Consider the following 27,745-nt stretch of genomic DNA (forward strand, 5'->3'; position numbering starts at 1 on the left):
TGCTGTCACAATTGTAGTAGTTACTTAGGATGCATGAACAGCCATAGGACCAAGCAATCCCAAATCCAACAGAGCATGATAGGATTATGATAAATAAATTTACTATTCAATCTTCCACTTTATAAGAACATAGGGATTTAAGTATATACAAAAAATGTTCAGGTAACATTTGATCTGAACTTGGGCAACTTTCATATGTTCATCTTCCTCATCTAACTGAAATGTATCTTGATACTTTAGAAGGCTACTAAAATAGTTATTTATTTTGTGAATTTATTTATGCAGATAACAAGGTATTTTGATAACAGATTTAGTAAAAAAAAATAAATCTTAATTTTAAGGCTAATTATTAAGAATTAGGAAGAGGTCAACAAAATTAGTTCCAAAAAGTGTAGTTCGTAGTTACCATGCATTTAAAACATTACTAATCTCATGTTTTTGTCGAAGTCATTAGGTATAAACCATTCTTGGGTAATTAATATGTGTGAATATGCCAGAACACAAAAACTGCATGTTATAAACCCAGCAATCTGACTTTTCAGTCACTGCCACTCAGTATCCCCAGAAAGAATCTGTCCCATACACTTCTAGACAGACAAGGAACTGTTGCATAGAAACTGTCTAAGGAATCCAAACTGGAATATTACAACCAAAAAAAGGAAATCTAAGCCCTGAGATGTCACTAAAGGCCTCAGACCAACACAAAGGAACTGATCAAGACAAGCAGATATATACTCATAAGTCATAAACAAAATAACTTTTTTTTAATAGACAATGATTTTAAGAATCAGCAGTTTAATAGTGTTTCAAGATTTAGATTTAAGTGTATTGTAAAAATATCCCAGACTGCTAGGCTCTTTGTTTTAAAATTATTTTTAATTCTGCACTCGCCCGTCATGTCTGATTTGTAAGTTTTTGTATAAAAATTGAGAATGCCTAAGTCACTAAAATTTATACTTCATAATTCATGCTTCGTTTTGGGAATTTACACAACTCAGCATCAAATTCCTTTCATTCAAGATTAAAGGAAAAATCTTTAACCAGCATCAACCCTTACTTTAATATGAATAGCAGGATGTAACCTTTTCATTTTTTTAAACTGTTGATGAATTTGCAGACCCCACTAATTCAAATCCCTCTCCCTTAATTTCTTTGGCACTGCAGTGCAGGATGGAGCTCCTCTGTCACCCCTAAAACCCTTCAATATTGCTTTATAGACCATAAAACCAGTACAGGTATTTAATACATTATAGCAGAGGCCTGATAAAGATCTCATTTTTGTATAACTTATTTCTGATGTGCACAAGAACTATTATAACGAGGAAGGTCATTATGGGAAGTCATAGCCTAAAGCTTTGATGTCCCACAGGAAAGAACACACGAGAAAAACTCAAATCCAGACTAAAACTTTAAGAAGTTATTTTTTAAGAGGTCATGGTTAATACCAAGGGGAACAACAACAACAACAACAACAAAAAAGTTCTGGAACCATCTAGAAACCAAACTACAAAGAACTGGAACATGTCATGGCAATGTGATGCCAACAGCTGTGGCCAAGTGGGTTGAGCCAAGCTCTTGGTAGGCCAAGCTCTGCTTGGTCTACTGGGTCTGAGATGGTGATATTGCTTTTTGTAGCCATGAGAGCTGGTTTAGAGTGAGCAGCACCTACACAGGGCACTGTGTTGTGCCACAGAGACACACTCAAAGGAAAAAGGTTGAGAACAAAACCAATTAGAATAAGTAAATGAATAAATATGGAAAACAGACCCTAAATTATGGGTAGATTTAGTACACTGCTACTGTCACAAGTGAACTGAGCATGGCTGTGTGGCTGAGTTATTCTTCCCTGCCTTCAGAGCAGCTGGTTACCAAGATTAATGATTTATATATTCAAAAGAGTCCTGATTCTTCTGGACTTGTTGGCTGGAAATGCTGCAGAAAGCATGATACCCACATTACTTACCTTCCTCCCCACAACTAAAATAGATACACGTGCAACATTCAGCCATCAAGCATTTCAAAAAGATTATTAATTCAGCTTGAACTCAAATCTGCTGAATGAAAGTGCTTTACAAATGTATTTCAGTTTTAAGGAGAAAAGTACAGCTTGTGTCAGAAAGAAAATGAGGCTGATAGTGAGGCCTTTATGAGTGTGCCACCCAAAGTCCCCTTTTCAGCAACAAGAATGGACTGTACTTATCTGAAAGGACAATGTGACTGGGGATCTTTATGCCTCTGTTGGAATACAAAAATAACAGCAAAAACACACTGCTACACAAAGCAGTGAGAAATCAAAACATATTCCAGAATGTTCAATTCTTCAGTGTTTTCTATCTGCATTGTCACAGAATCATTGAATATCTCTACTTGGAAGGGACTCATATATCCAAACAGTGTATCTTTAAATCAGTGTATTGAAACTACAGCAAAAAACCACAAAGAAATTATCTACCTTGAAACAGAACTTTATTACTCTAGCTATTCAGAAACTTTGTATTTGAAAAATTAATTATGTCTCATAAAGCTAATCATACACATCACTAGTGAAAAGTAGCACTTTTCATGACATAGGCTGCTACCTAAAATATTATGATAAAAGTGACTTCATACCAAAAGGACAATACTTAGCATAAAAGGAAACTTTACCCAGAAAGAAAGGGTCTGTTTTGTCAGATCATATTTGTGCAGACAGCTCTTTAAACCACTAAGTATGCACAATATGAAAAAATTTACAATTTGGAAAAAGAATTAAAAGATTTCTTAGATGACAAACGATTTTGCTTTGCCATTCTTACTTCAGTTCTGAATAACCAAAATGCTCCAAGCAGGTGTGAGCTTTGGTGATGGGCAACAGAGTAACAGGTACTTTGTCTGATGTTTGCTGGTCTGTTAAAAGCGTAATGTTCTAACAAACAGTAAGTTATGTTTTAAATACCTCTTGGATTTTTATCTCCCACGCATCCAATATTGGATGCACTGGTTTACCTCAAAGAAAGAGTTTTAATGAAACAAAGATAACAAAATGCTTCCCAAAACCAAAATGCTGTGGTTAGGAGAAAGCAGCAGCCACGCATCTGCAAACGAGGAAGTCTAAGGGAAAAAAAAAAATAAAATAATCCCTGCCTATACATGCTTTTGCTAAAAGTCTCCTGACACAAATAAAAGGATCCTCCCCAACATATGGAGGAGCTGCTATGCCCTTCCGGGGATGGTCTGTAGCTATGTTCACCTCAGGCACGCCAAGGAGAGGTGAATTGTCAAATGTAATTTCAATCACGGGGTGGTTTTGGTTGAGGCAGATTAGTTGTATGCAATCATGATAGATAGTTTATCCCAGCCCCAAACTGCCGCTTGGGAAATCTTGCACGCAAACGAACAGGAACTCAGTCATTATTAGTGTCAAGAAGGTACACAGAGGCGAAATTTGGTTGGCAGCCAGGCAAGATGAATCAAGGCGAAAAAGTGACCAATTGCATGTTCCAAATGGAAATTGATAGGCTGTTGTTGTAGTTTTGGAAGGGTTTTTAAACACCAGGAAAAGTCATACATTATTAATTATTCAGAGATAAATATTTAAAGAGTCCTGCTCTGTGGAGAAATACGATTTTTAAGTCGATGTAAATTACATGTATAGCGTCCTAATTTTAAGCTTCTTTATCCCACTTTATGACAGTTCAGAGCGTTTCTCATTATATAACTTTAAATACTCCCATTCAGTAAAATTATTGCAAATTAAAAATTATCCCCCAAATAAACATTTTAAGATCAAATAAAAGGTATATTAGTTTTGTTGAATTATTTGTAAGCAATACAACCATTGGCACCCCTTAGAGTGGAGTATAATGCTCCATATTTATCACCTTTGCCTTTTCAAAGGTACCTAAATATTTAATGAACTAAACAGTAAAATCCACCTGTGTGAGCAATCACAATCCTTGGTTCTCTAAATAAATAGCAAAAAATTGCTAAAAGAGAATGTCCTCGAGTTTCATTGCCTGAAGTGATACGCTCTGACAAATCTAACAGCTCTTTCTGTGTCATTCCTAATGCACTTGTCACTCAGTATTATCCATCCTCATTAATGACAATGGGAAAGTTTATCTTGGGAACACGTTTTAAATCATCCACTCTTTACAATAGGACCATGAAATCTCTTACAAAACATGAGGCGGGAACTACTCTGACAACAAAACCCCTTCCTGGCAGCTTTACTCTTAATTCCTGTTCAAGGAATAATGTGTTTATCATACAACCATACGGAACAATGTATTAGATGAAACTTGAAACAAGAATGGCTGGTTTGATTTTTCAAGATAGAAAATATTTTTACAATATTTTTTTAACGTTGAGGACAGTAAATCTTTTAGGAACGTAATTTTGTGGGGAACCATACGATTTTTTTAGGGGAAGAAAAAAGAAAGGTTATAAAACCCTCATAAAATAGTTTGAATCCTAAACACTTCATGTAAACACTGATTATTCTCTAAAAAAAGAAAAAGATCTCTAAGGGACTATTCCTGACTTTTTACAAAATCTGCTTTATTTATAGATATTTTTACCAAATGCCTGATTTTCACTAATAAATATTCCGATTTGATTATGAGTTCTGAAAACTGATACCCCCCTGTGCCAATGCTATGCACTTGCAACAGATGGAATGCAAATATTCACTTTATTTTGGACGCTCTAATGTAAAAACTGAAGCATTCATTGCTTTTCTTTTCATCATCTCGATTGCAACACCACCACCCGCCTTCCATAAAAGCAACAGGTTAACGTAACTTAACTTTCAAACACCACTTCTCTGACTGCACCTTCAACAAATGCTGATTTTTTGGATCAATTTGTAAAGTAACAACATAATTTCGAGATGAAAATTGGATTAAAAAAATAACGAAAAAGAAAGAAGCTGCAAGAAACTATTCCAGATATTCCTATTTGTGTGAGCACAGACAACTACACTGAATGTGCAGGATAATCTTGTCCTAAAGGATGCAAATTCACACCATGGCGTAGATGAACCAGAAAAGACCACGGAACACGTAGAATCTTTAGTTCAGACAAAGGAAAAAGTGCTTCTTATGTAAGATTATAAGTAATCCACTGACAAGATCCTTTCACTGTAACCTTTCTACCTTAGAGCCTTAGTCTACTAACACAGTAAAAATTCTCCTTTTAGGAGAACCCCTCTAGGTTTAGGGGCGTTTCAGTAATGGGAATCTAACTCTCAGGGCTCTTTCAAACCCAAAATGCCCTTTGCAGATCAGCAGAAAACCAACACAGATGCACTTCCACCTCCAAACTGTGACTTTCTACACTGTAACTCCAGCCTTGAGAGTTTCTAAAGTAGCCCATGTTTTTGTAGGACAGACAGAATACAAAAAAGCCAGTTCTTCTTTCATTGTTTCCACAGGTTTTCAAAAACCATAACAAACCAGAAATTTTCAGACTGTTGCTGAAAACTTTAGCAGGCAGTAGTGATTTGTCTTCTTATTCTGCAGAAATTCACTTTATTAATAATATGGCTTTTCACTTAACTGATGAGAAATTAAATACCTCACCAGTAATTCCTTATCAAAATGTAAAGGAAACCTAAAAAGAACAAAACCTAAGCAGGACACTAATAAAATAAATATACATTAATGCCTACCTATTTAAAAGTAGCTACTTTAATGATATAAATACAAAAACCACCCCCCTTAAGACATTTAAATATTATATTAATTTAAAAATTGCCTCTTAAACAAAATATGAATTCCATTTAATTATAAAGCTCTGCAAAGCATCAGGAATCTCCTTTTAGTTACTTACTGGAATATCTGCATACATTCAATATTTATGCTGTCTTTCTCTTTATCCATTTTTAAACAGAATTAAAGGAGTAGCTAAAACTCTGCCAATAAAATGACAGGAAGGCTATTTTTAGTCTAGATGATGTAGACCAAGCATAAACAGCCCATGGCTATGCTACTATTGAGGATCAGATCTAAATGCAAATACTAGATTTCCTTCTTATTAATTCCTACTTTTAACAGCAACAAGCATTAGAAATTATATGCTGGTTTGTACCTCTTAGTAAACGCTCATTCTAGAATGAGAACCATGAGAACCCCTACATTATAGCAAGAAAAAAGCTCATGTAACTCCTGCCACACTGCTCTCTGGTAGCAAAAGGTTTTGGAAGTGCATTTGAGGCAGCACAGGAAGCCTGTAACCTGCCCAGAATCACAAAGCTTTACACCAAAGGGTGAGAAGTACTGATTAAGAAGTCTATGGTGTTGCCTCAGGAGCTTTAGATTGAAGACCTAAGTGTCTTAAGAGACTACAGTGTTTATTGATTAAGCAATACATTAGTAACAAATCAACGAGGGAGGAGATGAAGCTGAGGGATCACACCACATAACAAAGCGCCAAAAATAAAATGCTGCTCAGTTAGTAACATATGGCTCCTCAAGTGGCCCAGGGATGTGTTTATTCTATACAGCACATGCTGTACATCAAGATGGGTACAAGCTGTGGCTACATCTCCAGCAGACTTTCCTCAGTCAGCACAGACAGTGCAGCTTCACCACAGCCTGCCTGGCTCCTTGTCTCCATCTGCAAGGGAGCACGACCAACCCAGGACCAAACCTACGCCTTTTAATTAAAAATCCAAACAGAACAAGGCCTTCCTTAGACCACACAAACTTCAGGTTGCATGTAGAAGCCCTTCAAAGCAAGGAATGCCAGTAAGACTCAGCACACAAAGCAGAGCTTTTCCTCTCGTTCATCTACTTGTGTGTTGGCTCATAAATAAAAGCAACTGAGGGCGCGCGTCCAAAAACTACACTGGAACAGTGTAATCCTTGACTGAGAACAGTGGAATGCAACTGCCATTGTTAAAGTTCTTCTGCCACTCACAGAGCCCAAGTGTATCTGCAAACTGCACAGTTCTTTGCTGCTCCAGCTGGAGAGTCCGGAGCCAGTGCAGACAGGGCAGGTCACTACAGCTACTCCCCAAACACGTGAAATGTTTTGCTTACAAATGCACCATTGCCCAAAGGCCTGGGAGACATTCTGGGTATATCACAGAGACTCCAGAAATCCCCTCAAAACTCAGCTACCATGGCCAAGTCCTCCAGCTCAAGGCATTCCTCCACCTCACACAAAAGCTTGTCTTTTCCAGAACGAGTGAACGTACAGCTCCTCAGCAAAGATTACTAAAGATCTTAAAACTTTCAATATTAAGCAATCAGGTCATTTTAGGAACAGCAGGCATTGTTTTGGATGCAAGATGAAATGGATTTCTCCCACGCAGCAATGCTCACATCCTCCCACTTAAAAGTGATAAACTGGTTTTTATTTTTGTTTTCTACTCTTGTTACTTTCAAACATGACTCAAGCAGACACACCACTCCAAGATCACTGGTTTAGTATGAGAAAAAAGGTGAATCCATTTAGCAAGTGTTTTGTAAACATGAATTTTAGGAACATCAGAGTGAATTCTTCAGTAATTTTTGCTACAGCAGACTTGAAGCATGACAAAGGTAGATGAAGAGCCCACAGACAGTATTTTCATAAGCTAAAAACCATAGGTTTCTCAAACCTCAAATACCTTAAATGAGACATTTAAAGTGAACTGTTTTCAGCAAGTGCTACCAGCTGTTTTCTGAAAGTCAAGCAGCCTATGGCTGGTATAAGTTGGCACCCAAATTCACTTATTTATGTATTTATGGACATCAATAAAAAGCTTTATTGTACACTATACAATTATTGATTAGTTTCCTCAGAAGGAAGGAATGAGGAAAGAGGGAGCTGAAGTGTTATTTGGCAATGCCATTCAAATTTAAGTTCTTATTCTGGAGGGAGTTAATATGGTGTCAATGTTAAGGTGGCCAGAAACACCACTTCAAGTGTAATAAATAATGTTTGTCTTCTTGGAGACAGTCTCACTTGATATTTCAAAAGCTATTGGTTTTCAACATGCAATGGGAAACTTTAAAGCACATTATGCATGATACAGAATCCTTTGGAAATCATATGAAATGCAACCAAGAACAAGCAAAATAAATAAATAAATAAATAAACCCATGTAACTAAAACAACAGTGAGAAAGATGGCATGACTAAAATCTAAGTTTACTTATGCCTTGGGCACTGTAGTCTTCAGCCTTTGCTTAGGACAAGCTACTTTTTGCATAAGTCTCTTGGCCAAGAATATAAAAATAAAATGTACTCTGGAATTTGGTTACAAATAATACCTCATAATATGGCCAAAGCAAAAAGTAGTATTTGCACAACAGTTATAAAACATTTCTTCTTCACCTCCAGTACTTTGCAGCGTATGTGTATTTTTTCCTTCCTGTCTCCTTTTGGCACTTTCATTAAGTCTTCCAGACTAAAAATAATAGGACTAGTTTGTTCTTAATAAAAATAATTTAAAAAATCCAAGTTCCTGTATGTTAAAAGTTCAGTAAAGGGCAATATTTTTTGTTATACAGTAAAATAAATAGATCAGAAAAATGGTATGGAGCAATTTTTGTGTGGGTGAAAAATTTAAAGAAACCATAAATTTGTGGTTTCCATACAGATTTATGTTCATCCAAAATCACTAGTATTTTCAAAAGACTGGAAATGTTAACTCTTAATCTTGAATTTGCAAAGTTACAACAAAACATTTGGAATTCGTCTGATGAAGCATGTTACTAGTCCCAGCAAACATTTGGTAACACTGGTCTGTTTCCCTACAAAATGACATTTTAACCCTTTCCAAGTATTAGATGTGGCTATCTTACACTTCCCTAGTTTAGAGAGTACTTTGAATCACTTTCTAGCCAGAGATCAATAATCAAATCCATAAAAACCAGTACTGAGATAAGTAGATCCAGATGGATGTGCATCTTCCATGAGATGTAAAGTCATCCTACTCCCATTCTTTTCATTAACAGACTGTATTCCTACTGCAGTGCATGTCAGTGAGGTTCAGGTACGACACAGATCAGTGGTTGAGAAAATGTGACTTCCTATCAGCTTTAATTTTTATTTTCCTGCAATTACAGAGATACATAGAATCAGAGACCTGTTTTACTGTGTAACAGCCTGATTGAAATTATTATTCTCTGTAAGATGAGAACATTATACAACTATGAAATATCATCTTTTTATTAAAACCTGTGATACTTTAAAGAGTATTTAATGGGGGTGGCACTCAGTTCCTGCTGAGAACTACTACAAATATGGAGCTTAAATCCTTTTGCTTCTTAAAGACTCACCATCAATATCTTTCTAACTCATGCCCACGGATCTTCGTCTAAAAAATACTGCTAATCAGAGAAAAATATAATCCTCATAGACAAAGAGTTTTTTAGTCTTTACCAACCAACATGTTTATAAAAGATGTCTGTAGTCTACCTGCCTTCTAATAGTAAGAAAGTGGGAATATGTCAACTGCTTTATTTGTCTGGCAAATACAAGATAAGTTGACCCATTTATTTACAGAGTGAACAGGCCAATCCATTTCATGCTGCAACACTGACCCTTAGCACAGATCCTGGGAATGAGCAGCCCATTACAATATGTATAAGTGACCTTTAATTGCATTAGTGACTTTGCTGCGTGTTCTTCCATTGCGACAACACAATTATGGTATAAATATTTCTGAACACCATAATTATTTGTTTAAATAAAAATACATATGAGTTCTGTTGGCTAACAAGAAACTGCAGATGTGCTGTATTACAAGTTTTGAAAAACTGAATGGAGTTCTCACATTATACTGTTAAAAAATCCATAAACCAATACTAATTACGAAATAAATTTCAGGGCAATTCAAATTTTCATATGCAATCTAAAAGTTAACAATATCTTCCTGCATTTGTCTTCAGACAAATAATTTAATAATTTAATTTATATTATTCAGTATTACACAATAAGAAGGTGATATTTTCAAATTAAATTTTTCCACAATGTTCAAAAGATACAAGTGTTCTGAAATTCCATATAGTGTATAAAATTGATCACTTGATTTCAGTTCTATGTACCATTAGCAATCAGAGTGGTTTTCTTTCCAAACAGGAGCACTGCAAGTATTGTTTCACGTCAAGTTATTATAATTCAAAAATATTCTCCCAAAACTTTATCTAAATTGTACTGTCACAATTTTAAACACGTATATTTATTCAAAATTGTTTGAAAGAATGTAATACATTTTTGACAGGCAGTCTTTTACAATATTGAAATCAAATCCTTGATTTCATCAAACCCTTCATATTCTGTGCCTTATTCCTGGAAGGCTCATGCCAAAATGATTTAGTTTGATTTTCTTTAACAATGGTAGGTTGGCTTGACAGCATCTGACAAAACAATTCAGTGAAGTACACCATACCAGGTAAAGAGAACCTGAACTGGCTACTAGATGAAATAAGGCAAAATGGAGCTTGGTATTATGACAGAATTAGTTTTGCAGGAGAATATTTTTTTGCAGTATTATTAAATTTAGATTCATAAAATGCCACTTACTGTCTTTCGACCTATGTTTAAATAAGCCAGTGGTAATGGGTTTGTTACTATCATAGGAAAAATGGATAGGAAAAATCAAGGCAACAGTGGTTTGACTGGCATAAATTTCAGCTGAGTTTTATGACAATGTTTTCCCTGTCTCTGTTAGGAAGTTTAGTTTTACATGCAGAGTTCCCTGCATTCGAGTGCCCCAGCTCAAGTGGAACACCCAGCACTAGGGTTTGCCAGGTATGATGCTGTCTGCTCAAGGCAGGATGAGGAGAAAGAGGTTTTCCATGCAAGCCCCAAGGGTAGTTGTGTTCTCAAATGCATGGGGCATGAGAGGCTCCCAAGACTTAATTACATTAGAAAATTAAAGAAATACACTTTCTGTATCGCTTCAGAAAAGTTCTCCTTTGAACCAGGAGTATCTGTGAAGTTTCATCCCTGCTCCAGGCACTGGGCAGTCAGGCAGTCACAACCCACTGGCTTGGGAAAAGAGGGTTCCATTTTGAGGTTTTAAGGCCCTACCAGAGGGTCAAGTCTTGCAATGGCACCAGTGCACAACCTTAAAATACAGAGTTGTTTTTATCCATGTACTAAGGTAAATAGATCAGTATTACAATATGTATCATGTAGCATACATTACCTCTGGTGTAATTTCCTTACTTTACTGAATGATTGATATGGAAGTATCACTTTACTTAAATTTCTAATAAACCAGTGTTTTGCCTTTGGTCAGTTCTCAGGCTCACTGATTCTTTTTGTTAACACGTGGCCAAAAATAGTTCACTAATTCAAATGTGTTTAATTACAAAGTTACTCAGCTTTAGAAACATCAGTGGAATATAATCAAGATTAGGGTCAGCCATTACTGAAGACTGCTTCAAATTTTTTTGGAAGAAGCTAAAAGAAGTGATGCTTCTAATTCTCACGGATATAGGGGTTGGTATGGCACATACATGTGTTTTAAATATATACTGATTCCATATGCACTGGTGGCAGAGTTGACTTGTTCCTCCAGAAGAAACAGCCTAAACCAGTGTGTCTATACCTGTTCTGGATGTGTTTAATGAATAATTAATCACAAAATCTTTCACAGTTCTGGCACTCAGTGACATCAGCATCTCCTGAGTCACTTAGGACCAAACCTATGTGAACACCAGGCTGAAGCACTGCAGACACTGTTCTGACTTGCTCTTACCCACCTGTTTTGGTAAATAATCTACAGCAGTGGCTAATCACACCTCCCCTTTGCAAAATAAGTTTTACCACAGTGCAGTCTGTATAAAATAAGCAATGAAAAGAGACAGACTGAAAAAAAAGAAAAAAAAAAAGGTAAAAATACAGAGATTTCAGATGGAAGCTACCTAAGATGTATTTCCTGTTTTTAATTTACAAAATCAACATCTTAAGTCTTCTTTCAAATATCAGTGTTGGACACATAACAGACATGAGTATCTGGAGTTGCAATTATATCTTATTTTGGAAAACCTTAATTTTCTTACAGTCCTTTACTGCTAAATGAAGGCAGGATATTATTTTAATGTCTTTGGAATCATGTTTATTTTTACTTCTACACAGACTCCATTGCTGGGTTTTGTAATTATGCTTCCTTGCAAAGCCATAACCTTTTACTCTGGTAACTGCCACTGGGAAAAATGCACTGTGGAGTGCTCCATAGCACCATATTGTATCTGCCTGGCACTGAGAAACCAGGCACTTTCCTGCCACAGCACTCCTGTAATTCTGACTTTCTTCCCTGTTAGGAAACACCTCTCAGAAAAGAAACTCTTGAACTCATACATTAAACTGGGAACTTGGTTTTGCTGTGTGGCAATTCTTTATATCGTGTATGACACTTGGTTTCAAACTGAGCTGGCTTTTCAAGATTTTTATTCTGTGTTGAAGAGATGTTATATAGCCACCACAAAGAAAATATTAGCTGGCTCTGACTTGTGCACTGATAAAAAAAAATACATATTTTCACTACTATTTATTAGACAAACTACAATATAAAAACTTGTAGGAAAAAGCTTATTCTCTATACTATTAGCAATTCAATGTTAATTGAAGGCTTAAAAATTAAGCAAAACTCAGGAATTAAAAAAACCCAACCTCACAAACTTTCCTCTTTGCAAGCATTTATCTGAATCTATCAGGAGATTTAACTTTAAATAGATAATTTCAGGGGTTTGTGTTGTCCAGACAATAACAAAGGGAGTTAATCAAATATGAATCTTCTCCAACTGTCTTGTCAAACCAGGTAATGATGTCCTGCCAGCCAAACTCAGAGGGAACATGTGAAACAAATACAAAAGTAAACAGGCCTTAAGCTGCCCAAGGGAAAGTCAGCAAGATGGCAATTTCAATCATTTGGAATAATACTAAAGCAGCCTTAGGCTTTTCTCAGAATGGAAACATGTCACTGTTACTGCAATATTTGAACAAATCAGACTGCAAAAGAAAGGAACACTTATGTAATCGTGGCCGTGGAACAGCGCTTTACTCATGGTGAGGTGGAAAATAATTAAGGAAAATGCCCTTTTTGCCAGTAATTGTAAATGTACCTAAATAAGAAAGAGAAACAATGGTTCCTTGGAAATTTGGAGGAGAGAAAACACCAAATTTAGGCAGAGATTTCTTTAGTTTTGACACAGGAGGCTTTGGAACAACAAAGATAAAGTTCTATCAGATAAAACTATGAACTACAAAATTTATCAAATGTTGATAAAAGTTACACTGAGAGCTACAAAGAAAGCAAAAAGTACTTGGAGAACAATTCTGCCAAAAAAGTTTCACTAAGACGAACGTGTTGTCATATCGTCTAACTGAGAAATCAAAAAATATTTCAAATATTTGGGGAACTTACCTAATCAGTAAACTTTCAGTATGTGTCTAGTCATGTAGCCATCTTTTAGTCAATCATCAGAAAATCAAAGGCAAATTGGCATGACTCAACCCAAACTTTAATACCGCATGATTGTGTCGTGTAAGCTTGTTTTGTGCGAGGGCTGCTGTGGTTTTAGCAGAGAGATTAACGACCGGACCTAAGCTGGCCTCCAAACCTTGCCCTGCTGATGCCTCAAGCCCTTTGAAGTCTGACCATCATACCTGGCAAAACAACAGTGGGAACTAGGCTGGTGTCAGATCTAATCAAGTTTCCTGCCTCAGCATAGCTAACTATGGGGTACACTAATTGGCCCAATTGCGGATTATACCTTTTGCTACAGATTCAAGACAATAATTTAGTCAAATGATGGTTTTTATCTCCTTCTAATTAAGATTCCAAAGTGGGAAGAAATAGGATTAGACAGGCTAACTTCAAAATTGTGTCCTTTAAAGTGGTATGCACATAAGATAGATCTCTGATAATATAGCATATAATAGTATATTGCTGGTAACTAACGTGTGAAGATTTGGGAAAGCTTGATGTAGCTACTGCACCTTTCAGGGTAAACACATAGGCTTCCCTGGAAAAGTTTTGCTTCACAATTTATAAATGAACACTCATAAATATTCACCAAAAACCTGTTTTCACCCTGAATTAAAAAAAAAAACCCAAAACCCTTTAGAAAATATTTCAGTCAATCTTATTTTGAAGAAGAACATATGAGAAAAACTGAAACAGTTAAATGGTTCTGCAGACTATAAAGAGGCGGAGTCCCTCCCACAGAACTGCAATCTAATAAAATGGATTTGACATTTAAAGTTTTTCCCCTATGAGGGCCAAACTATAAAGAGTTATTTAACTGGTGAGCAATCCAGAGATGAGAAAATCCATGTCCCATGCTCTTATTTTAAACTGCAAAAAAAAAGAATGGTCTAGTGATGAAAACCCTTTTTGAAGAAATTTTGCCATTATTCACAGGTTTTGTATTCCTAACTTTTCTTATATAATTTGATTTTGAAGCGGCATTTCAAGTAGAGGTCAGTATTTTTACCCTAAATTGTGTACATAACTAAGCAGAATCTTTCCAAGGTATTAAATATACATTTTCATTTCACATTTTAACTCCATACTAAAGAAGTCACAGACTTAGCTCTAACTGTTGCTTGTAATGCACACTGTTGTACTGCTTTACATTTTTACCCCCAGAACCAAAACTGACTGCTGATGCATCACATTCTAACTCCAGAAACACATTTTAGAAGACTGTATTCACATTCTTTCTTAATTCAGCTTTCCCTTGCTCCCATTTTCTTATTGACCTTATTGCTCTAGCCAGCCTGGGTGTAGTCTGCTTTCCCTATGTATGTATGAGGAAGAAAAACATATGTACTATAGATTAGTGAAACGTGTACAGGAAGATCACAGTAGGACAGTGATCTAACATGTTCAAAAAGGGCTAGTTTGTGTCAGTTCAGCTTACAGAAAGCATATCTCCAACAAAAGCTGAAGTTATTCAAAAGGGGCTGCAGCTGAGCAACCGAGGGAGAAATTACACAAGTGTGTCATCTACGCATGTCTGGGGCAACAGGTTGTTTCAAGAGTTCCACCACGCTCCTGTTCCCAACGCCCCATGGTTAATTCAATTCTTTTTACAGAGCTTCCTGCTAAGGTTTTTTTTTTTTTTTCCTTCCAAATTACATTACAAATTAGAATCTCGAATTCGTCTGACGGAAAAAATTGTAGTCTGAGTTAGGACTCGTAAACCCCAAATATTCTAATTCATAGCTACAATAAATGAGAATTTACTATGCTGTGAAATGAGGGTGCACGCTTCTCTGCACTTCTGAAAACAGTAAGAACATTTGTATTTTAAAACCAAACACAGACTATTAAGGGGGTTTGTTCCTACTGTACCGCTCAAAAGCAGCTGTTAAAAGGCTTTAATACCTCACAAAGCCTGGTTTCACTAACCACATTCTCTGGAAAGTGACAAACATTATAAAGGAATTGTCTTGGGGAAAAAAAAGCCCTCCTTCATGTATTTGCCTTTAAGTGGCTTCTGAAGAGGATACCTCTAGTTGAGAAACTTCTAGCACTCATGCAGAGATGACCTGCGTGAAGAACTGGCTGCCTGATTAACTATTAACTACTCTCAATAGGATTAGATAATTAAAGACATTGATGACCATTAATTAGGAGGAGGGCACCTTAATTTGTCACTTGATAGGGCCCTTTCAATGATTTATAGGTTAGGGCTACTTGCAATTGTGAAGGGAAGGGGGCAGTGAAGAGAGAGAACCCTTAAGTTACCTTATCAAGTGGCCAGCTAAAAAGGGCAGAGGGTCAAATAAGGGCCAAAGTGGTCACTTAAGGGTGAAGTCCCAAACACCAAAGCAGTGCCAAGCCACATTGACCAGCATTTGGTGATGGAGTAAAAAATATGCTAATTTATTGGTGGCAATTCTCTCTTTTTATGGTTTCAAGCAGTTAAGACAAGTGGCCTGCTTAAGAGCTTTTCATTTGAAAAGAGATTAAACAAAATGGTTTGTCAGGGATGCTTGGCTGTTTTATGTCTTTGTTAAAAAAAAATTTGCCCAGACTGTACCAATGACTATCACATCACCCCAAAAGCCATCTTCCATCTCTAAGCATTACTGGGTTAATAAATACATCAGCTCTAATTGCTTAATAGTGCTATGTTCATTTGCTCTTTAGCAAGATTAAAATGAAATACATCTTTTGTATTACTGCCTTCTATCAGGACTGTCTGCATAAAGGTCACAGAAAAAAGTTTAGATTTAGTAGGAAATTTACTTAAGGACATTAGTGTAAATGATACTGTGTTTAAAATGACATAAAAGAGCGAAAGGTGATTTCAGTAATGCAAAGAAAATGGTTTCTGAATACTGATAAGGACACTTATCCCTCATACCACACACAATTTTAGGCAACATTATACATTAAAATCCCTCTACCGGGGTAATAACATGTAGCTACTTTCCCACCCACTAACACAAGTAAGAGCAAGTCATTAACATTTAATTAAATATGCTCCTGACATCCTTAGAAACATGTCACGCTTTGTTATTGAAGGTTGTGGCCTACTTTCTATGTACATTTTAAACCAAAATAAACTATTTATAACAGACCGATTTAGTGCAGCAAATGAGACATTTTTAATCAGAAGGCATATCACAGTATTTCATAAACCCCTTCTGAACAGCAAAACCAGAATGAAATGAATTTACAACATCTGATGCATATTTTATGCATTTCACAAAACGAAACAGAAGAGACGGGATTAGCTCCACCTTTTGGGTTCTAAATAGTGAAACAATGTTTCTCTTACCTCAATGGTGAACAGCTTCCTTTTTAATCTAAAAGCAAGGTCCTTCGTGTCTGACACATCACAGATCAAGCTATTAAGCCGAGGAATCTGATGTACATGAACCAAACCTTGTGGAAAGAAAGAGGAAAGGAGGGGGAGAAAAAAAAAAAAATTAAGAAAACGCTGTCATCCAGATGCATAAATTAGAGTCTTACAGCAGAATTCTGTATATTTACACACACTCATCCTCCCCTTTTTAAGCTGGAGCTTTACTACCAGGAGCAATGAAGCAAACGGTGCGATTATACTCAAGTAATCAAGCAGAATAAGATAAACAGAAATCCTTGTGCGAGGAAAACTAATTGCACTTTGGTACAGAAGTACAGATGTAAAGAGCGATCTTAATACTTGTCAAAACTACAGCCGGTTTGTGTGTGATTTTCTCGTGTATTTACAGTAAGCAAATATGGCTATCACCTTGCATGCTGCCCACGGCACCACTGAGTGATCTTTATTTTATTAAATGCACCAGTAAGCAGCCAGCAAAACAAGGCTTATGGGTTACTGATAACCACTGAAGCTCTAATGAGAACGACTTCGTTTTTTGCCCTGGAAACGGCTGGGAAAAAAAGTTTCTGGAACCCTCCCCCCCTCCTCCGATTTAGATCATGCTTTTTAATAAATTTTAACCCCTATGCCAGCCTAGGAGAAATATGTTTTCTTCCTGCAGGAGGCTTCTCTAGCTGTTCAGATGTTTTTAACAGTACTAGGTGCACTGCAAGCTCTGCATTCTGTCAGCTGCAACTCAAGCTGATTTTTTCTGACAAGGACGCTGGATGGTTTTTGTGCAGCCTAATATAGTCTCTGAACAACCTGAGGGTGATTTTCTGCATCTGAAAAACCAGGAAAATTCTACAGGGCTTCTCAATTACTGGCCTATATTTGCTATTCATAAAGCCAGCATCTAAATTGAAATACTGAATATGTAGAAAAGGTATCTTACTTGAAAACGGCAGCTGTGGGAAAATCCCCAAACATTAAAACCCTTATTTAAAATAAGGCCAGTATTTTTTCAGGCATCGATTAATTTGTTTTAACAGAAGTTTCCTAAAATTGAAATAATTTAAAAAGCATAATTTTATGGGCACTAATCACAAAAATTCTTAATAATATTAGAAAAACATTGTTATAATTTGAAACCTTCTATCTCTGCCTCTGATTCAGAAGAAATATTTGTTAGGCTTTTGAGTAGAAAATCTAATTATTATATATAGGAACAGCAGGTATAACACAGGGTTGCTTATATGCAATATTGTAGAAATTTTATTTAAGGATCTTCTATATAATTATTTTGTTATTTTACTGGCTTTTCAAACATTTAAATTTGCAGGCAGCTTAATAAAATTATTAATGCAGGATTTATTAAATAATGCAATAATGTAATCAAACTTCTCCTCAGTCATGTCAAAATCTTTCATCATCTGCAGTAAATAAATCATCTTAAAATAGCAAAAAGAATCTACAGAGTTAAAACCACTAGAAATACCTTTTTTTAGGCTGTCAAATTAAGGTTGTGTAAGTCTCAAAAGCTATGTATATTGGCACATAATTTTTATTAAATAGTACCAAAAATGATTTAGCATACATCTTTGTAGGAAAGCAGGAAATAACTGCTAAAACACACATTGTCTTAAAGGATCTCTTCAGTACTGGGAAAAGGAGTATCAAATTGACAGAATTATGCTAGCATAAACAAAGGCCATATCACGATTATACAGTTGGAAAAATAATTAGGCAAATTATTCCAGCTTTTGTTCACGGTTTCTTTTTCATTCACCTTTTTTCAGATAATGAAATGTGCACTTATTTTCACAGCCAGAAAGATTTTTCTCTGATTTACTAATTACAGCCTGCATACACACAGTGGTGTCTCAACACCACCTTTGCTTCTTTTTCTATATATTCTATATATTCTGCTATGGAAAACACTGCCATACTCTCATATGTTTACAGCAGGTTTTGGATAAGCAGTTTACTTTCAGCTAAAGGTTTCCATGGAACTACAGTAGTATCACAATAATAATAGCTGTAATTTATGCACACTCTGAGCACTGCTCTGGATTAGCTAAAACTGTTATCCACTGCTTTGGCTGTGCATAACTTCCAATATAATCTTTTACAATATAAACAGTTCTGCTGCAACAGCTAACAAAAAATCTCTGGGAAAAAGAATGCAAGATTAAACACCATTACAACATTTTGAAGATAAAACACTTGAAAGGCTACACGGCTTTTTACCAAAAACCAGTTTCATATTTTACATGCCACACATATTAATTTCTTTAAATGCTCAAGTGCTGTAACTTTATCGCCGAAAAAGCAGAACGTTATTTTTAGATATAGCTTATATAGCACACGATTTAGCAGTTTATTCACCTTACTATAATATATGTTTTTGCCGTGTTCTCTGTTTAAAACTTGGCAGATCAAAAGTATTGATTTCATGACAAGTTCAGCTCGCTGGTCAGATGATTGCCAAGCCTCCTCTGCCTGTGAATTCCCCAAAGCCTGCCTGTTGAGATGTACATCTGATTGAGCCATGGCTCAGTAATACAGCTTGACAACATGCAAGGAGTTGCCATGTTTCCTTTGCAGCCTTAATGCACTTTGCTGAAAATTTTCCTAACTCCAGACTGGTTAGGCAGGGAGGAACATTTGAGAGGTATATTCTAAAACGAAACCAAACGCTGCTTTATAGCAGAGACTCAACTGGAGGGAAAGCCACTAAGTGCCCCAGAAACACTCAGGGCAGACTTTTTGCATTGCTAAAGATGGAACTTACCGTGGTAATCCTTGTACAATGGATTGGTTTCTCTCTCAGAGCCAATAAATGATTCAAGACCAACTACCATATCTGACAAGTTTGTTACACGTTCCATAATTGCTTTATTCTGTAAGACACGGAAACAAAATACACATCCTATGTGATGAAAAAGGTAATTAATGTTCATGGAGTAAGCCTTGGTGTTCTCAATGGCAAACTGTGGGGAAAAAAATAGGTCATCAATACTTAGGAATTATGTTAGAGGGCTTTATTCTTTAAAAAAAAAAAGATTTGAAATTTCTGATTAAAGAAAACATATATTTGACAAGAAGAAATCATAAAAGGGCTAACTCAGCAATTCGTATTTTCTTAAACCTTCATAAGAGAAGCATTTGCTCACATCAGTGATACTTAAAAAGCAGTATGTTAAGCTTATCTCTCATTGACTTCCACTACGAGTCAGATGCCCAGTTTTTGTTTGTGTTCTGAAAACCTTGCTTTTTAATACACTTAGGCATATCATTTCTAGCATCTGGAGCAAGGACAACCCACACAATTATTCATTTTGGTCATCAGTCAAACAACATGGACAACTCAAGCAATTTCTCCAGCATTTTTCTTTCTAAAAGTTCCTCTATCTTTACAAATCTATCTCTTCATGCAGCATTACCATTTCTCAATATATTTGTGATTTGTGATGCCTTATTTCTTGTGCAACAATGTACTGTCACGTGTTTTAAATAAGCTGTTTTCTGCATAGTTTTCTTTCCTTAATTTCATATAGCAGACAAAGACATTCAAAGGTCACAACAGAGATCTTCAGAGGTAAGTCAGAAAAAATGTTCTTAAATGCTCTGATGATGTCCCTATTTAACAAGGAAAAAAAAAGAAGAAACAAATCTATCCTAAACCCCAAAATATTTCTTTAAGATAAGAAGCAGTTATCCCAAAGCTGCCTGGACAGCTGGTATACTCTTGTTCTTGGTGGCTGTAGGTGCTATACTCATCATACCTTCAGAGGTATCAAGACTAATCACCTCAAAATACCCACTCCAAGTATGAGGAATTAGCTCTGTACCTCCAAGTCATAGTTTTGTATTTTTCTATTAATTTAAAAATATTTTGTACATTTTACAGTTCTTCAGTAAACTATACAACTGATGCTTATTCCGAAATGTCAATGTAAATTGGTAAAATTATTTGATAGTAACAATTTATCAATTAGGAGCAGAGAGAGGGAAATATCCCCAGATATGTTAGAATAGTCTATGCATTGCACTGACATTCAAGTTTATTAAAATGGTGATCAATACACCAACTGCTTTCTGAACCCACATTTCAATATCCCTTTATCTTCCAGCCACACTAAAGCTTACACAGCAGACGTGAAAGATGAAAATTTCCCGCTCTCATCAAAGAATAAACTGAATTCTGTTTTCTGACCACTTCATGAAGTTGTGGCCCGTCCTGCACAACCCAATCTGCTCAGGTTACAAGGCCCAATTCCACTGATCCCATGGCACCTTTACACCCCCTCCCTTCCCCACCTTATGGGCCAGATGGTATCAAATCCTGGGGAGGGGTCTCTTTTCAAAGCCGCTACTTGTGCACAGGCCAAAACCGTCTATCCCCGTGGAATCAGGGAACTTCCATTTTACCCACAAAGTCTGATGATGAATAACAATAAAGTAGTGTTACACTACAGAATTTCCTTTCTGAGGAATAACATAAGTGATCTGAGGGAAAAGAACACTGCCTACACATCAATCCCTAGACTTTGTTATTTTATCCACCCCTGAAATATTGAAGCTGACTTGCAAACTGTTTCCTCTTCTTGGAAGAGAGAGACAATGTACTATATTTTAATGGAAACTTGTGGTCACATTTATTCTAAAGGGGAATCACATAAAGATGGTATAGATACAAATCTGAAGTAGTCAGTGACTTCTATATATCCACAGACCAGAAATTACCGCATTTTGCCAGTTCTTCAGAAGGCTGCAGGATGTTATTTGTATATCAAGAAAGGCAAAACTGTTAAAAAATAAATAAACACTGATGACTCCTGGAAACTAAGCTAAACTCTTGATAAAGAAAAAATGTTCCATCATTTGAAAAAAATATTTGCTGTCCATTATTGTTTTGCTGTACATTAAAATTTTTGCTTGCTGGTTTTGGTAACAATGGGTTACAAAAACCGTGGATACAAAGATGCTCAACCATCAGCAATGTATCCTCACCACTGATAGTCCTGCAGATCATAAGAATATCATCTTTCCTACTTGGTTTTAATTCTGGAAAGATTAAAGTGAGGGACAGCAGTTCAGTATTTGCCTGACAATACATACTTCAGTATGCTGGTTTCAGTTCTTCCTCTGAAAGGGTTTGTTGCTTTCTGAAATTGTGCTCCCTTTGCCCATGTTGATTTTGTTTTTGTTTTTAAAGTGTGTCAAAATATTCCCCTGGCTTAATGCAGTGTATCTTGGGAAATATTTTGCACAGTGAATCGCCACACCAAAGAGACATTTGCTTATGTGGCATTGTTGCCATAGATCTGTATCTATCATGTATTTTCTAGTTTGCAGCGTTCAGCACATTAATGTCCAATCAAAGCTGACGTCAGCACACAGATAGTTGTGATGTATGGCATACTGACATAAACACACAAATCATGTTGCCCCATCTGGGCTTGAAAATTTAACAGAGCTCCAGATCTTCCTCCAGCCCCATACAAATCTACCTCCTGCTTCTGGCATAAACTTGGCAGCTCTGGAGGTGAGCCAGGACATGGTTAGGAGGGAAGCCAGGAATGGTGAGATTCAGGGAAAGAGTTTGTTGGCAGCTAGAAGAGGTATTGTTTTAAATTATACTAAAAAATGAAAAAAAAAAAAACCAACCCACAAACCATCCCAATCTTGGAAAGTTTTCAGTCCTGCTAGATGTACTGCAGTTTTTCTAAATTAGTTAGTTCAGCCAAAATATAATTATTCTAACAACATGGTAGCAACCCTGTTGTGCAGGCTGGGCTGGGCATCCATTCTATATCTTACTTTGTGCTACTGTTTTAGACAGACATTTTCTTTTAAGTGGAAACTTGAAATATTTGGGCTCAACCAAAGTGTACTTTCAAAACATGTCAAGAAAATGATATGGAGATGTACATGGGAACTATACACACATTTAACCAGCTTTTGGGAAGGGCAATTATGGAAAAAGATTGCTTTGTCCTACTAATTCATTTTCAGAATGTACATAGCTTTGAGTAATTATCTGTGCATGTTTAAAAATACTTATTTACAACTAAAGCAGTTCAAAATGTCTCATCTTCTGTGTCTGAGTATAAAGCACAGTGTTCTACCACCACAAATACACAGATAGCCTGTGTGCTCAAACTTACATTCTGAAATTAATATTGTGTGTTTCTACTGGATTGAGTTCTTAATGTACCACAATTTTATCATTACTACTATTAATCAAGTCAATCTTGGTTCATCTGGATTCCGTATTAGGAAAAAAATCTGTCTTTTCTACTCTGCTCTAATTTCTAGTTCTCCTCTGATTTCCTGTCCAAATTTTTCCAACACCCAAAGATATATCCTCTCATTTCATTTCTAAAGAAATTAAGAACCAGGCAAAATTTGGGTAGTAAAAAATATTTAAATTCTCAGTCCTTGCACTGCATAAGTAAAAAAAAGTCAAAGAATGGAAATTTTTCTTAGAACAGCTTCAACTTTTCTCTATAGTACATTTAAACAATCTCAAAATTTGAAAGGAAAATAAGAGCCTCATGTTAAAGATCTGCAATGAGATCCAACTAGCATATATAGATACATAAATACATATGTATTTAATAACAAATACTAAATACTAGCATATATAAATACATTAAGCTCTTGAATTACATAGGTTTTTTGCATATATTTGCATTTGTATTCTGATCAATACATTAACATAATTTTAATACTGACTTACATACAGCATTGAAAATAAGGTATTTTGTGACCATGTCTCCTTTCAGAGACATTAGGTCTATATTTTGGTAGAGGGCAATATTTAACTGCTTCATCTTTACATTCTGCTAATACAATCCCATCACTGGTTTTATTTTAAAACATTTGATTAAGACTTAATACATTGGATCCTACATGACTTTCATTCCCTAAAGCACTACCTACAAATACTGTTAGTACTGGGACAAACCCCAGTTTAAAGAGCGAGCTGCACACATTCTGTAGGACAGCACAGTATTTAAAGATGAATTCAGATTCGCCCCCCAAAAGTGTATTTGGAGGCAACAATTTGTGTTGTTACCAACAGGTGAATCCAGAGATCCTGACACTTCATTCAAAAACAAGTCTCAATAATAAACAGCAGGCAAGTTCTAGCAAAGTAATATGAACCTTACGAACTTTAAGTAAATTCTGGTGTGTGAATTTTCAAGAAACACTCAAAAATTCATTGTATTTTTTTTTTTAAATTCCATTTAAAACAGTCTGTCACGAAGCTGAAGTAAAGCTTAGTACCATAACACAGACAGCCACACTGGACTATAATGAAACAGTGGCTGGATATTTGATAGATGAAATAATTCTTGATATTTTTTGAGAGATTATCACACAATGATAATGTGGTAATGACTTCACAACATACAAATATTTATCACTTGTCATTACTACTTAATCTCCAAAGGATTTTACATTGGAAAGATAAATTATTAAGAAGCATGGCTTAAATATTTATCACCATTTGTTAATAATTACTGCTCAGAAAATCACAGAATTACCCACACATTTTATTTTGGTAAAAGAAGTTGGGTATTAGGCCCTTGTACTAGTTTTATAGAAGGATAGAGTTTATGCACTTTTTGATTTTTCCCAAGTCCCAAAAATAAAAGATTAATAACTGTTCTGACAAAAAGTGTTAATCAATAATTAATAAAGACTCTAAACTATAAAATTCTATATATCTTCTAACTCCAAGATGACTGTTTACAGTGTTTGAACACAGCAAATCTACTAACTGAACATTGAATTTTGGCTCTAAAATGACTGTACACTCAGATCACTGGAATATAAGATGATCAACAGGACATCAACAAATTTTGGTGTGTAGAAATTTGTATCAAGATCACAAGAAAACTGAGCACAAATGCAGTGTCTTTGCTGGAAAACAGGTATCCTAGAAATATAATTAAAGGATTTTCTACAAACCACAATGCCTTCAGTGATGAGAAATCTACATTTAGGGATTCTGACTAATTAGGCATTTTCTCTTACTTTTGAAGAACCTTACTGACTACAGCAGAACTTATAAGGTATAAGTATCCATTTGTATGGCTGAAACCACAGAAGCACTGATTTTTGGTTGACTGTATGTACACTGTGTTACATTAGCTGATTTCAAGCAATAAATAGTACCTTTGAATAATTTTATACAAGTTACAGAAGCAAAGAAAGGATGTAAAAGGAAGACACGAGCAGGCAATTAGATGCAATGTAGTTGTAAAAAAGGGAAGAGGGTAACGAAGCATCTGTTGGCCAATATGTTACACAACATATTAATTCCAGATTTTGGTTGTTCTCTTAAAGTTGCTTTTAATAATGTTTGTCCTGATAGTTGTCTACGGGAACTCTGCAATGTTTTTGCATATTATCATATAAAATATCAGATGAAGGTGGATGATACAGTATCCAATTAATCTTCATAAATTTTCAGGAAGAATAATCAGCCAGGAAATAAAAATTAAATATCACACACTAAAATAAAAATAAATCTTTGGCTCTTCTGACACAGACTTGTGTGTTACTTGAGCTCTGGAAGCATCTAAGCCCAACAAACTGTGGCATCTTACAAAATAAAAAGTATGTCTGCTTTGCCATTGAAGGGAAGACCTAAAGGCCAACAGAGAAAGGAGAGAGGACTAAACAGAGATAAATTAAGCAAGTCAGTAACAGTTGCTGCTGCACCTAAAAAATATGAACAAAGTCTAGCAGTTTAAATCAAACTTTCCATCTGTTGATCTCCAAATGCTTCACAAAAGACAGGCAAATGCTGCATTCCTCCCTCACAAGTCAGTAACAAGCACAAAGGTGTCCTGTGAGTTGTCCACAGCCAAAAGCCAGTCAACACTGAGCTGGGATCCCAACACAGCCTTTCTTTGAAGCCCTGTCTACCTGCCTCTATTTAAGGCTTGGTTTAGGAGGCTTTGGGGTATCAGGAAAATATCTGGTGGTATCATGAAGGTGACGTGGGAGTTGAAGCCCAGAAAGCTGGGTGCTGAAAATCCAGTTATTATCTGGCTGAAAGAGGTGACAGATGTACAGCGTGTTAAAGGGTGACACTTTTTGAGCTGAATCCCTGCTCAGTGCTTTTCTCTTTCCTTAGCATTCAGTGGCAGAAAGCACAGGCTGCAGGTGATGGTTCTGGGGTGTGGGGCTCTTGCCCTACTGCACTGAGTAAATGAAATAAATCTGATGAAGCCCTTCTTCAGTGAAGGGTGAGTGGCTGGGAAGAAATCAGTACAAGATCTGGGCTGAGATGAGCCCAGTACCTCCCCTGAACACTATCTGCTTCTTAATAATGAGATTGTCTCACTGTTATAAAAGCACATACATGAAAATCTGTACATTACCACTTATCTCTAAATATTGCAAAAACGAACTGACCATTTGAGCAGATTTGCCTAGAAAATTAAACACATCAAACATGCAATCCTACCAATGGATCATAGCCTAGCATAGAATAGAGATGCAAAAGAAGTCTGAAAGAATGAGAGCTATATTACAAAAGAGTCATAACAAAACTGCTGAAATTATGTATCTGAGACCAACTGGTTTAACTAAAATCCCATGACTCCATTGGGAATTAGTCATTATATGAAAAAGGTTCAGGAGTTCCTTTTGTTGCCATTTTGCCTGGGAAAAAAAAAAGTCATTGCAGTTTGCACTCCAAATCAGAAAGGTAAACTCTTGCTGCAACTTTAATTCTTTAAACAGTGAATTGTATGTGATTCTCAGGTGACCAAAAAGAACCTCCACCACTATTTCAATTATCAGTATGCATGTACCAAAAGGAACATCTAACTGATGTTGGTAATCAGGTGGCAAGATCCTGAAATATAAAATCATTTGAGGAACTAATCCCTTATCCAGCATAAAATTATAGGCTGTCATCAGGAGCAGGCTGGCAAAGCTAGGTCCAGATGGGAAACTGGCTGGGCAATAAGAAGAGGTAGGGTGGAAATGATGGGTAGGCTGGAAACGATGGGAACCTAAGGAAAGACATGACTGCTCCCTCTGCTGGCAAGGTCCTCACCTGCTTTAATTTTTAACTAATGAGTAGGCATTTCTTTAATTATTCAGGATCTAGCCAATAAATAATGCAGAATGTTCCTTCCTCAGTCTGTTGCTGTGTGTTTGCACATTTTTGAACTTATGGTGCCCTATTTCACTAGAATAATTTGCCATAGAATTAAGGCTCAGATGGATATCTAATGGTAGAGTTACTGGCTTTATATTTTAATTGTTCACAAAATGAAAAGCAAGATTAAGCTATTTAACCTTCAAAACACGATATTTTACAACGTATACTCATTTCATATTTAATTTACACATTTCATAATATTATGACAAATTGCTCATCATATCTTACTACAGCAAGAACCCCTTTATGTAGCAAGAAGATATGATAAAATTAAACATTCTGCAACACAAACGCACTAAATGACACGTTCTACCAAAAAAGTATCATTCTTCCATAAGTAAAATTCGTGACCAGTGAATTCAGCAATAATGTTTGTATTAAAACTTAATTAAAAGATGAAGACAAGCCATTCGTTACTTGATTTGTGATAGAAATTAATAGCTGCAGTAAGAACGTTTAGAAAAAAAACTGTTCCAAGATTTTGGCCTACAACCAGAAGCTCCCAGAACAGGAGGGATCAGCTTTTTTTGCCCACTGTTCTCATCTGAATCCTGGCTGAAAAGCTACTCCAGCTCCCAGCTTTCCAGAAGGCTCCATCCCAGGAATCCTCGCCTGCCATTTGGTTTGCTGATTTTAATCTCACAGGACTTTCTTACAGTGGCTCCACTATGCTGAACTGGCACTTGCTCCTAGAAGTGAGTTATTATTAAACTTGTAGGTCAATTGTGGCACTAACAACTCTTTGGAAGCTTTCAGCCACGGTGTACAATTTGCTGGTCTAATTAAATATTAATTCTAAGTGT

The 27,745-nt window shown here is 36.1% G+C and overlaps 1 protein-coding gene across 1 annotated transcript in view; it reads right to left on the bottom strand.

Moving 5' to 3' along the window:
• Positions 1 to 27,745, bottom strand: part of ELP4 (elongator acetyltransferase complex subunit 4) — a 141,647-nt gene that overhangs the window by 62,564 nt on the left and 51,338 nt on the right. The window contains exons 9-10 of the mRNA XM_027663359.1: positions 19,539 to 19,737; positions 16,718 to 16,824 (exon numbers count right to left, since the gene is read on the bottom strand). Of these exons, the coding sequence (XP_027519160.1) occupies positions 16,718 to 16,824; positions 19,539 to 19,737 (306 nt within the window). The remainder of the gene's footprint in view (positions 1 to 16,717; positions 16,825 to 19,538; positions 19,738 to 27,745) is intronic.

The sequence above is a fragment of the Corapipo altera genome, unplaced genomic scaffold (assembly GCF_003945725.1).
Source record: "Corapipo altera isolate COAL_440 unplaced genomic scaffold, ASM394572v1 100, whole genome shotgun sequence".
NCBI classification, from domain to species: domain Eukaryota; kingdom Metazoa; phylum Chordata; class Aves; order Passeriformes; family Pipridae; genus Corapipo; species Corapipo altera.